Here is an 11,065-nt window from a genome sequence, read left to right as displayed (position 1 = left end):
AACTAATGACTAAATTTGAAGCTGAATGAGGAAAAATAAAACCTGCCTGTGTGGGAAGAGTGGTGATTGAAAGCAGGACATTGATTCAGGAGAAAGTGTTGCAGAGGTTCCCCTGTGAATATCTGGGCCATTTATTGAGAATTTTATTTGTTTGATCTCATTTTCCTTTGTTCTCAGTTATTATTCAAGAACTTGGCTTTGCTTTCTGGTGTTTATTTTAATATTTACTCTTTTTTTTTTTGCTGCCTGTAAACACAACCACACAGATCTGCTAATGATGCACGGGGCAACAAAGGTTTGAAATTCTGCTGCAGAGACCACAGGTCCCAAAATAGCCCATGGCAGCAGAGCCCAGTGATGATTTCCTTGCAGGAGTTACTCACTCTGGAAGTTCCAGCTCTGAACTCTCCCACCTTTGCACTGTTTGTTTGCAGGACTCTGAGTTAAAGAGTGGAAGCAAGGAGAAGCTGCTCAGCAGGCTGATCCTGAGAGAATCCATCATTCCCCAACTCAGGAGCAGCAAATCCACATCCAAGAGCTCCCACTGCAAATGTTTAGCAGAGAGTTTTTGTGCCTGGGTGGAAGAGCAGGAGTAAGAAACATCCCAAGTTTGGGCATGTCATGGAATGGTGCACTGAGAATGCCAGAAGAGCTGGAATTTGTAGGATACAGGAACTCCTTTGGCACCTCTGGTGTATTTTGGATGCAGTGTGCATTGTGAGTGATCTGGGTGATCATCACCAAACAAATCATTGGTGTTGAAATGAAATCTGCAGCTTCTGGATCCAAAATCTCGGTGTCTGAATGAAACAAAAGGAGCAGCTGGAGCAGGAAGAGCAGGGACAAAAGGGAGTGCCACGGATTGTGTGGTTGACATGAGGTGTGATGGTAAAATCCATTCTTCTGATGGAATGTGCAGCAGCTGGAGGGTCCCACATCCCCCTGCAGGAAACACTGAATTGTTTCATTTCTCTTGCATTCAGCCATCCCTTACCTAAGGAGCTCAAATACCTGGGAATATCAGAGGGGCTTGTGTCCAAGAGATGTTCTCAGTCTTGGCTGTCACCTGGTGTGCACAGATCTGAGTTTGTTTGTACTTTTGGATGTGGAATCCCAGAGAATCCCAGAATCCTGGACTGGTTTGGGCTGGGAGGGACCTTAAATCCCATTTCATTCCAGCCCTGCCATGGGCAGGGACTCCTTCCACCAGCCCAGCCTGGACGATTTTGCCTGACTGCACCTGTAATTCCAAAAGAATGTTTAAATTTACAATTACAATTTTAATTAATACTCATTCCATAAAAAATACAAAATATATATGACTGGTATGATCCAGAGCTGCAGAAGCACAGGGAAATTTATCTTTTTAGGAGAGCTACAAATGGAACTGCTGGGGTTGAGTACATTACTCTTAATTAGCAGGGAATTTAGTGAACTAAATTAAATTATTACAAGGTGATTTATCAGTTGTGCAGCAGCACAACTGAAGTTACTGAGATTTAATTTAACAATGTTTTTTGCTTCTGCAGCAGTATTAAAACCTAATGAAAGTATTTTAGAAAATGGGAAACTGTTTAGATCAAAGCATAAACATGGAGGGGTTTGGTTTGGAAGCTCCAGAAAAGGAGTCAAAGTCATGGAAATATTTCATGGAAGCCTGTAATCAACAGGAGGAAATTCCTTAAGGAAATACCTGCATGCCTTGGCTCAGCATCCTCTTCCTCCTGGAACAGCTCTTTTTGTGGGAGGCTGGTATCACCTGGACATGAACACTGGGGGGAGAAGATGAATACTTTAACCTACAAAATACAAGATTTTAAATATCTATCCATAACCAAGAGAAAAAAAAGGTCTTTTTATCTGATATTTTATATATTCTCTGAATATATTCCTATTTTCTCAAGTTTCTCTGGAACTATTTACTGTAGGAATTTTGTTTGTGCCATTAATACCAAACTATTCATTTCTGAATTCTTTCAGCAATGCACTTTAAGTTTGAATGACTTAAATTCAGGGACACCTGCAGCCCATCAAAAATGACCAAAAAAAGGCAAATTTTGAGGAGGCAATTGCTGTAGGTAGAATTAATGAGCACTGGTTGCAGGTGAAGCAGTGTCCACCTTCAAAGTGGAAAATTAATGGTAAAATTAATTACTCTGCTTGAATTCCTTCATTAGCATAACTAAATTTTATGATGTTTGAGCAGATCCATAATTTCTGCTGTAATTGCTTGATCTGGTGATAATTTTTGAGGAGATATTTCATGTTTCAGTATTTCTAGGAGAAAAGTGTTCCTTTTTCATGATCCCAGAATTATTTACATCCCATAATCTATGAACCCTTCACACCTCTCCTTTCCAACGATTTTATTAAAAATAATGCAAATATTGAAAAAGGAGGAACATTACCTGTTCAAGAAAAAATTAGGGAAAAGGAAGCCCTTGAACAGAAGCTTGTCAGCTGTCAATTTTTAAATAATAAACCAAATTTCCCTTTGATTACTGTCATTTTAAAATTCATTTTAGAAGTAATGAAAGTCCAAGATACTTTTTGTGTTCTTAACTTGTTTTGGTTTGGGCTAAGGCAATTTCTAAACCAATTTATTTGGTGGAATTTTTTAATCTGTAACTGATAATTAAAACGGCACCTTGAACCTAGTCAAGAATTATCCATCAGAATTAGATTTTCTTGATAAGAATTGTTACAAACACCCAATTCAACTTCGAGTGTTCTTCCAATTTCCTTTTTAAGACTCATTATGTTTCAGGTCTGGATTCCCTTTTGCCTGTTCTTTGTGGTTGGCCTCGTGTCTAAAAATGGCTACAAAAATTTAAATTATTCCTCACTCATTTATAGCAATGATGACAACGTTAAGAGCTAAATTTACAATGTCATTTACTGTAAATGACATTGCAAGGAATTATGCTAGAGGAAACATGGATTTTCCAAAAGAACAACCTATTTTATTTTTTAAAATGGGTGCTGACTGAGAACTCATGGAAGGGGAAATTTACTTTACAGTGATTCCATGAAATATTGTCCTTCTGTTGTGATGCTGGGCTCCTTTTTATGGCAGGTCACAGCCCTGTGCCTGTCCCCGGTGTCACCAGCACAGCAGCCAGGTGCTGTTTTCCTCATTTGCATGGATTTTAATTAGTATGTCACATTCCTGGTGAGGAATAAAACTGGGACAAGATCACTCTGGCCCACTGTGCCTGCTCATCTCCAGTGGAGTTCTTGGGTTCACTTGGGATTACAGGTTGGACTCAGTGATCTCAGAGGTCTTTCCCAGCCTAACTGATTCTGTGGGATTTATTTTGTTGCTGTTCTGTTTTTCAGAATTTCCCACTAAACGAACTTTTCCACTTTCCCAGGCTAACTGATTCCATGGGATCAGCCTTGTTTTGTTGCTGTTCTGTATTTCAGCCTCTCCAGTGGATCTGGATCCAGGGAAGGTGGCAGTGATGGGGACTTGGGGAATGATTGCTGCTGGCCTTGGCTTCCATCAGGATGGATCCTGGGGCAATTCCCCTCACAAGAGAGCCCCAGCTGTTCTCCAGAGCACTCAAATCCTTCCCAAAAATCTGTCTGGAGATCGGATACTGTGGGGATGAGGTGAGGAGGGCCTGAGGGTGCTGGTGGACAATGAGCAGTCCCTGAGCCAGCAGAGTGTCCTGAGGAGACCTTCAGGAGGATCTTCAGGAGGAGCATTCCCAGCAGGTCAGGGGTGATCCTGGAGAACAGCTGGGGCTCCCTTGTGAGGGGAATTGCCCCAGGATCCATCCTGATGGGAGCCAAGGCCAGAGCACCGTCCCTCTTCTTCACCCAGCAGCAATCATTCCCCAAATCTCCATCACTGCCACCTTCCCTGGGTACAGATCCAGCAGGTCAGGGGGGATCCTGCCCCTGTGCCCAGCCCTGGGGGCACCTCTGGGTGCTGTGCCCAGCCCTGGAGGCACCTTTGGGTGCTGTGTCCAGCTCTGGCTCCTCAGCACAGCAGGGACAGGAGCTCCTGGAGCTGAGCAAGGGCCTGGAGCATCTCGGTGCCCAGGAAAGGCTGAAGGAGCTGGGGCTGCTCAGCCTGGAGAGGAGCCCCAGCTGAGAGGGGCCTCAGCCCTGGGTGTCCCTGGGTGTCCCTGTGCCTGTCCCTGTGTGCAGGGAGGGTCAGAGAGCCCCCAGCTTCTGCCCCGGGGCCCAGCGATGGCACCAGAGGAGCGGGCAGGAACCGGTATCAGGGAGTTCCCCTGGACAGGAGGCAGAATTTCTTCACTGAAAGAACGGTGCCAGATTGTCCAGAGAGGCTCAGGAGTCTCCTCAGTGGGGCTACTCCAGACCCGTCTGGACACAATCCTGTGCCATGTGCTCTGGGATGACCCTGTCTGAGCAGGGCGCTTGGACCCGTTCTGTGAAATTGCCGCTGCGTCCCGTTCATCCCGCACACACCCCGGAGCTCCGTTACGGGCAGCGCCGAGCCCGCCTCGAGCCCGCTGGGCTGCCCCGCGTCGCTGCGGGGCTCGGCGGGCCGGGGTCGGGCGGCCGTGAGGGGCCGGGCCCGGGGGCTCCCTCAGGCTGCCCCGGGCGGGGCAGGGCGGGGGCGGCCCCAGCGCCGCGCTCCCCCCGCGGTCCCCGGCGCGCTGCAAGATGGCGGCGGGAGCCGAGCGCGGCGCGGCGCTGCCCGCGGAGCCGCCGCCGCTGAGCGCCGAGGAGGTGGCGAGGCGGCTGGCGAGCACCCGCCGCGAGCTGGGCAACCGCCGCAAGATCCTGCTGCGGAACCTGCCGGCCGAGAGCAGCAGCCAGGTACGGCCGCCAGCGCTGCCCGCAGCCGCCCGGCGGCGTGGCGCGCTCCCGCCCGCGCCTCAGGCGGGGGCCGGCAGCGGGAGGGAGGCGCGGGGCAGCCCCGGGTCCCCCGCGGGGCTCGGCGGTCGCGGGGCGCTGCCTCCCCCCGGAGCTGCCCCTCACGGCGCCGGCTGCGTGGGGCGGCTTTGTTACCTGCGGAGAGCGGCTCCGGCTCGCCCGTCCACGCCCTCACCGGGGGCCACGCCGGGCTTGCCGGGCAGCACTCCCCGGGGAGCGCCGGGGTGTGAGGGAGCGAGCGGGGCTCGGTGTGGGGTGAGCGGGTAACGGGAGCGCCGCCGGAGAGGCGGCACCTGTGTGCGCACAGGTAGGGCACTGCAGCACAGCCGCTTGCGGTGCGAAATCTGGGCGAAAAAGCTTCCAGACTGGCTTTTTTTTTTTTTTTCATTATTATTGTGAGGTGAGCCAGACGTAGAGAGGGAAAGCGGTTTTCCGCAGTCTGACGGTGGTTTAGGAAAATTCCGCTCAAATTGCTGCTGTTGGTAGGAGATGATCGCTGAACTCTTCAACCGAGTGCTGTGAGTCAGATGCTGAGGTGATTTAGCTGCACAGTCACTTCACCAGCTCCAAGCGCTCAACTTGATGCACGAGTATTAAAAAAAAAAAAAAAAAAAAAAAAAGAAGAAAGTAACAGCTCCTTTTGTTCTGCTCTGCTCCCGGTGTGCCTCCCCCCTCTCTGAAGCACAGGTGGTTTTACTACCTGCGGCTGAGAGCAGCACGTGCAGCCTCTCCATTTCTGCATAACTCCGGCACAAAAAGGGACTATTCATTTCGGAGAGGCTCTCCGGGCGCTCGCAGTAATCCGAGCCGCAGCGCCCAGCTGGCCGCTGCACTTCTGGCTGTTTTGTTCTCTCTCGGTGTGTCTGGCCCGGCTCTAGCAGGTTAAAAGTTTAAGAGCTGACAGCTTTGTTAGGGTGCTTTAGGCGCCTCTGCTGATGGCAGCCCGATGAGCTGATCTGTAGCAAACTCGCGGCTTGGCCAGCGCTGCTAATCTTCGTCTCTTCACGAAGCGGCGGTGTTGACAGAGAGGCTTTGCCGGTGTGTCACCAGATGCTCGCCCTGCATGGCCCGACAGGAGCACTCTGTGACACTCCGGGTGTGTCCCCTGCTCCCCCTGCACGAGCTCCCGTGTGGGGATTCGCCTCTCAGGTTTGGCGGTGCTTGCTCAGCCGGTGTGTGCTACAGGGAAATACCAACATTAAGGTCAACTTTGGCAGCCACGGAGTCTTCTGGAAGTTTGCCCTTTTGTTTTGATGGCTTCAAAGCAGCACTTAGATGCCTTTTTCTCCTATGTGTCAGGTTCTAATGTTGCCCTGAACACCGTGTACAGATCCTAAAATGCACTTTACAAACTGTCATTTTTATTTTTAACGTTGACGAGCTGCTGCTGGTGGTAACAAAGGCAGAAGAATTGTGCTATAGAGAGGAAGTTTCTGTCCTGGAGCAGTTTTAGAAAGAAGGGTGTTTGTGGTCAGGCATGTTAAGTCTACCTGTGTATTTGGCTGTGATATGCTTCCAAAATTACTATGAAATTTCACATTTCTTGTTGCCAGTTAACACCCGTAGTAAACACGGGTTTGTCTTCTGTTTTCTCCTTGCACTAATTGGTGAGCCAAGTAAAATCAGATAAACTGTTTCTGACCTGGCCAGTTTTATTCACTGTCAAGAGGGAGATGAACATCACTGAAATGCAGCCAAGTCTCCCAAAATAGGTTTTCATAAATGTAACTATTCATCTCTGAGTGTTGGGGTGTTGGCTTTGCTGCCATTTGTTGTTAAGTGAAGAGTGAGGCCAAGATTTACCAAAATAGTTTTGAAATGAAAAATTACTGTTTTGCTGATAGAGAGAGAGATTGGTGGAGAGACTCAGTATGGTCAGAAAAGTAGGAAAAAACTAATTTTATTAATATGAAGTTACATAACGAATATAATTCCTCTGCCAGTTGTAGCTACATATTAACTTTATTACTGTACTTGTAATCTTCAATTACCTTTGGAGCCCCACCTGTGTTAAACTAAATTTAAAAAAATAAATTACCCTCGGGGCCACAGCAGAAATGTCTCTTGGCCATGAGGTTTCTGAACCAGAAACAGGTTTAGAAACCAAGCAGAGCTCACCCTGCAAGTAGATGCCTGCAGGATCAGTGTTTCTTCAGGCAGTTCTCTCACTACAGCCATGGAGAAAGGATTTACATCTTCCCCGCTCTTGAAGGCAGAGTCTCCATTTGCTGTTCAGCTGGCAGTCAGTGAATGCTGAACTCCTCAGAGTTGCCAGGTAGTGCCCAAATTCACCCTCATGGGGTTCCTCCCGCACAATACCAAGTGTGGTGTGATGATGACCCAGAAATGGCCACAGGCTGTTGCTGACCCCTGGAACTCTTCAGGTCTTTGATACCCATAGCAGTGACTGTGCCTTAGAGGCAGAATTCGTACTGGGGGATCAGGAGAGGCTTCCCTGTGTCTCCATGGAGCTTCACTGGGATACCTGCTTGGAGCAGGGATCCACTCTGCTCCCCCCTGCAGCCTGGGCAGGTCCCACTCCTGCAGCTCCAGTTCTTGGTGCCAGAGGAGATATTTCATGTTTCATGTCATATAAATATTGGGGCGTGTCCTGTGCTCTTGGAGCAGGCACTCAATGGCTTCATTAGGGCAGGGCAGTGCTGTGGGATGTCCTGCACTGAGATCAGCCCCTCGGTGCCAGCCCTTCTGAAGAGCAGCACACAGTGGGTCTGTCCTTGTGGCATCAGCAGCCTCTGATGTGGTGCTGTGGTCAGGCTGATGCTTGCAGAGCAGTCTTTGCCAGGAGGCTTTAAAGTGAGCGTGGTTGTAGCGCTGGCTTTCATCGTGATCTGCTTGGCACTGCATCAGGGGTCCCTTGGCTTGCCTTGTTGTGTGTGCATCTCCCTGAGCCACATCCCTGATCCATCATCCACCCCAGCAGCAAGGAACACGGCCCCCTGGGATGTTGTAAGAGCAAGAATTGCAACCAGAAGGTCCTTGGAACAATCCTAAAGCTGTTCCCAGTGCTCTGGAGGAGGAGGACTGCTCTGAGCAGAGGGAGGGAAGGAAACACCACCTCCCTCTCTCCTTTTCTGCTAAAGAGATGCCAGGAACTTCAGGATGACCAGAATGGAAGTGAAGTTGTACCTCACTGAACAGGAAGTTTTGAGTTTATATTGGTTTTACCCCAGCCAGCAAAGAAGCGCCACACAGCCAATTTTTCACTTCTTTGCTGCTCTGGTGCTGGGGAGAATCAGGGGAAAAGTAAAGCTGGGGAGTTAAGAACAGTTAACTCTTGAAGAAAAATAAAACATATCTAAAATTAACATAAGACTAATAAAACTAATATTAATTGTAATAATTATTAATTAATTTGTAGCCAGATCTCCAGTGTTCTGTGCCAGGATCAGCTGCCCAGCAAGGGCTGTTGGAGTTTTGCTTCCCATTTTTGCAGATAAGAGAAAATGCTATGGAAGATGCAACTGCTCCCGACCATTTTTGGGTTGATTGTGTTGATTATCCCTAATTGCAAGCATGTTGCAGCTCTACAAAATAAACCTGGTGGAGGGGATGCTCTGCTTTAATGTAGAACATGCAGCAAGTAGGGCTGTTAATTATTTTAACACCCTGTGGTTCTCCTGGGGAGGGACAGAATCCAGAGAACAACGAAACACTGAGGTGTTGATCCAAACCTGCTACAGTCCACCTGGGACAGGGATTTATTTGGTATTTTGGAACCTCATGGACCCATTCAGTTTTTTCTCTGCTGTCTGTTGCTGATCAAAAGCCAAATCCCTACTTAGCATGGTGCTGTTTCTGGTGGGGCTGTGCCATTTTCCCCCTTTCTCCCTGGATTAGCCATCATTTTCCCTGTTGGATGGAAAGCCTCTAATGAGGTGTGATGATTTGAGGAAGTGCTCTCTCCAATCTGTTGGATGCCAGAGCTTTAAGCAGAAGGGCCTTTGTGTTCCCATTCCTCCTCTGTCACACTGCCTGAACATGAAAGGCACATTGTGGAGAGGGAGCAGCTCTCGTGCCTTAAGATGGAATTTTAAAATTTTCTTTATTACTTTTCTTTTGCTTGGAGCTCTTGCTCTCTCAAGTTACCTCTTTCTATGTCTTTTTCCCTCTTTCATTTAGCTCTCACACCATCCAGTATACCCAGGATGATGGAATTCATTTCCAGGCCCATAAAGATCCTCTTAGCAACACTCCCCAAAATCTCTGGAAGATCAGAGGAAAAAGTCTTTCATTCCACTGAGAAATTGTTGTTCTCCTGTCTTCACATTTTCTTACATTACTTCACTGATCTTACAAAAGTGAGAATCAATTCCCAAGCACAAAGGTTTGCCCCAAGAGCAGTTTATGGCCTGGAATGATCCATTTCAGGTTTCCTAGTCTGGGATTGTGGGAACGAAGAGGGAATGAGCAGGGCAGGAGCTTTGGGACGCTCCTCAGTGCTCGCTGTTCCTGGCAGCTCAGCATCTGCCACATCCCAGCCCTGAGCCTCCAGCCTTGCTGCTCTGAGAACCTCCTGCCCTCAGCACTGAAAACCACCTGGAAACTGGGAGGGAAGGAAGAGCTGTGGTGAGCCCAGTCTGCCTGAAATGTGACTTCTTAGGGGGATTTATCCAGCAATTTAATGACATTTTGAGGCCCTCCTGCCTTTCTGATCAGGAGATGGTTAAAATTGCGCTTTGCATCAGTCCTTTTGTTTTTTTATTAACCCTCTTGTTGGTGCTGAGTGCTGCACTTGTTCTCCAGCAGAGCTCTGGGTTTTCCCTTTAGTAACATATTATTTAAACTGTGTCAATATTCTCTTTTTTACTACTTTTTATTATTTATTTAATATCTGCAGTGAAATCCGTGTGTCATGTCATGAGCTCAGATATTTAGCAGTCTAAAATCTGAATCAAATGAACAGCCTGTTATATCCTTTTGTAAATGGAAAGCCTTTTTTCTGAGAAGCTCTCTTTTCCCTACCCTGCCTGCACAAATGGAACAAAGCCTTTTTCAGCTGTGAGATGATTTAAAACTTCTTGCTTAGCCAAGTAACTACTTTAACCTTAATTGATTCTCATTTCAAGGATATTCATGTGAAGTTCAGGCCTTCAGGTGCTCGGTGAGAGCCAAGTTATAGACCAGGCTTGGAGAGTGTTTACATTGGAGACTTCCCTGAAGCTCACTGCAGACATCTGGCCAGGCACCCTTAGAATTGTTGAATATTCTGGTGCCAGAAAAGCACAATTATTACATTTCATATCGAGTTTTACTTCCAGAGAGAGAACAGTGCTCGAGTTTGGTGCACTGTAGGCTTTATATACATTATTATATATATCTTATGTATTGTTCCAGGTGAGTGCTGAGAATTTCTTGGGTATTTTTTTCCCTTACACTGTGACACTCTGGGTAGGACAAGCTGCTTTTATTAGAAATAAACCACTGAGCTTTCCTAATTTGATAAATGTGCCTGTGAGTGAGTCCCTTTCTAATTTGTGTTTCAAACAATGTAGGTACTAAACACAAAGTTCAAGGTACAAATCTCAAATTGATGATAAGAGCTGAAAACTCAGGTTGCCAATTTTTCTACCAAAGAGACGACAGGGCAAGAACTGAAGTATTTCATGACCACATTTACAATAGTAAATAATACACTTCTTGAAGGGATAAAGGGTGATTTCTCTTAAACTCCCTTTATTTGATTTGATTTTGCCTTTTCTGCTAATTTGCAGAAAATAATCAAAATAATTTGCAGAAATAATCGTATGACCAATTATTTCCTAATTACAATTTTAATTTGTATTGATGACAAGATTATCTGCTCTTAAAGCTTTAAGGGGCTGTGGAGTGGCTATGCTTTATTGCTTATATTTCTGTTATTTTCTATATATTCTATATATTTCTATATATCTATATCTACATATATACTGTTATTTCTATATATTGGTTATATTTCTGTTATTTTCTATATATTCTATATATTTCTATATATCTATATATATTCTGTTGTTTCTATATATTCGTTATATTTCTGTTATTTTCTATAGATTCTATATATTTCTATATATCTATATCTATATTCTGTTATTTCTATATATTCGTTATATTTCTGTTATTTTCTATATATTCTATATATTTCTATATATCTATATCTATATATATATATATTCTGTTATTTCTATATATTCGTTATATTTCTGTTCCAGGAGCA

At 46.3% G+C, this 11,065-nt stretch overlaps 1 protein-coding gene across 2 annotated transcripts in view; it reads left to right on the top strand.

Moving 5' to 3' along the window:
* Nucleotides 1-4,641: 4,641 nt before the first annotated feature.
* Nucleotides 4,642-11,065, top strand: part of RAVER2 (ribonucleoprotein, PTB binding 2) — a 31,548-nt gene continuing 25,124 nt past the window's right edge. For both annotated transcript variants that reach the window (XM_066555540.1, XM_066555539.1), the window contains exon 1: nucleotides 4,642-4,797. In XM_066555540.1, the coding sequence (XP_066411637.1) occupies nucleotides 4,642-4,797 (156 nt within the window). The remainder of the gene's footprint in view (nucleotides 4,798-11,065) is intronic.

Source organism: Molothrus aeneus, chromosome 9, assembly GCF_037042795.1.
Source record: "Molothrus aeneus isolate 106 chromosome 9, BPBGC_Maene_1.0, whole genome shotgun sequence".
Lineage (NCBI taxonomy): Eukaryota > Metazoa > Chordata > Aves > Passeriformes > Icteridae > Molothrus > Molothrus aeneus.
The sequence above is the reverse complement of the archived record's forward strand: the minus strand, read 5'-3'. Positions and strand labels throughout refer to the sequence as shown.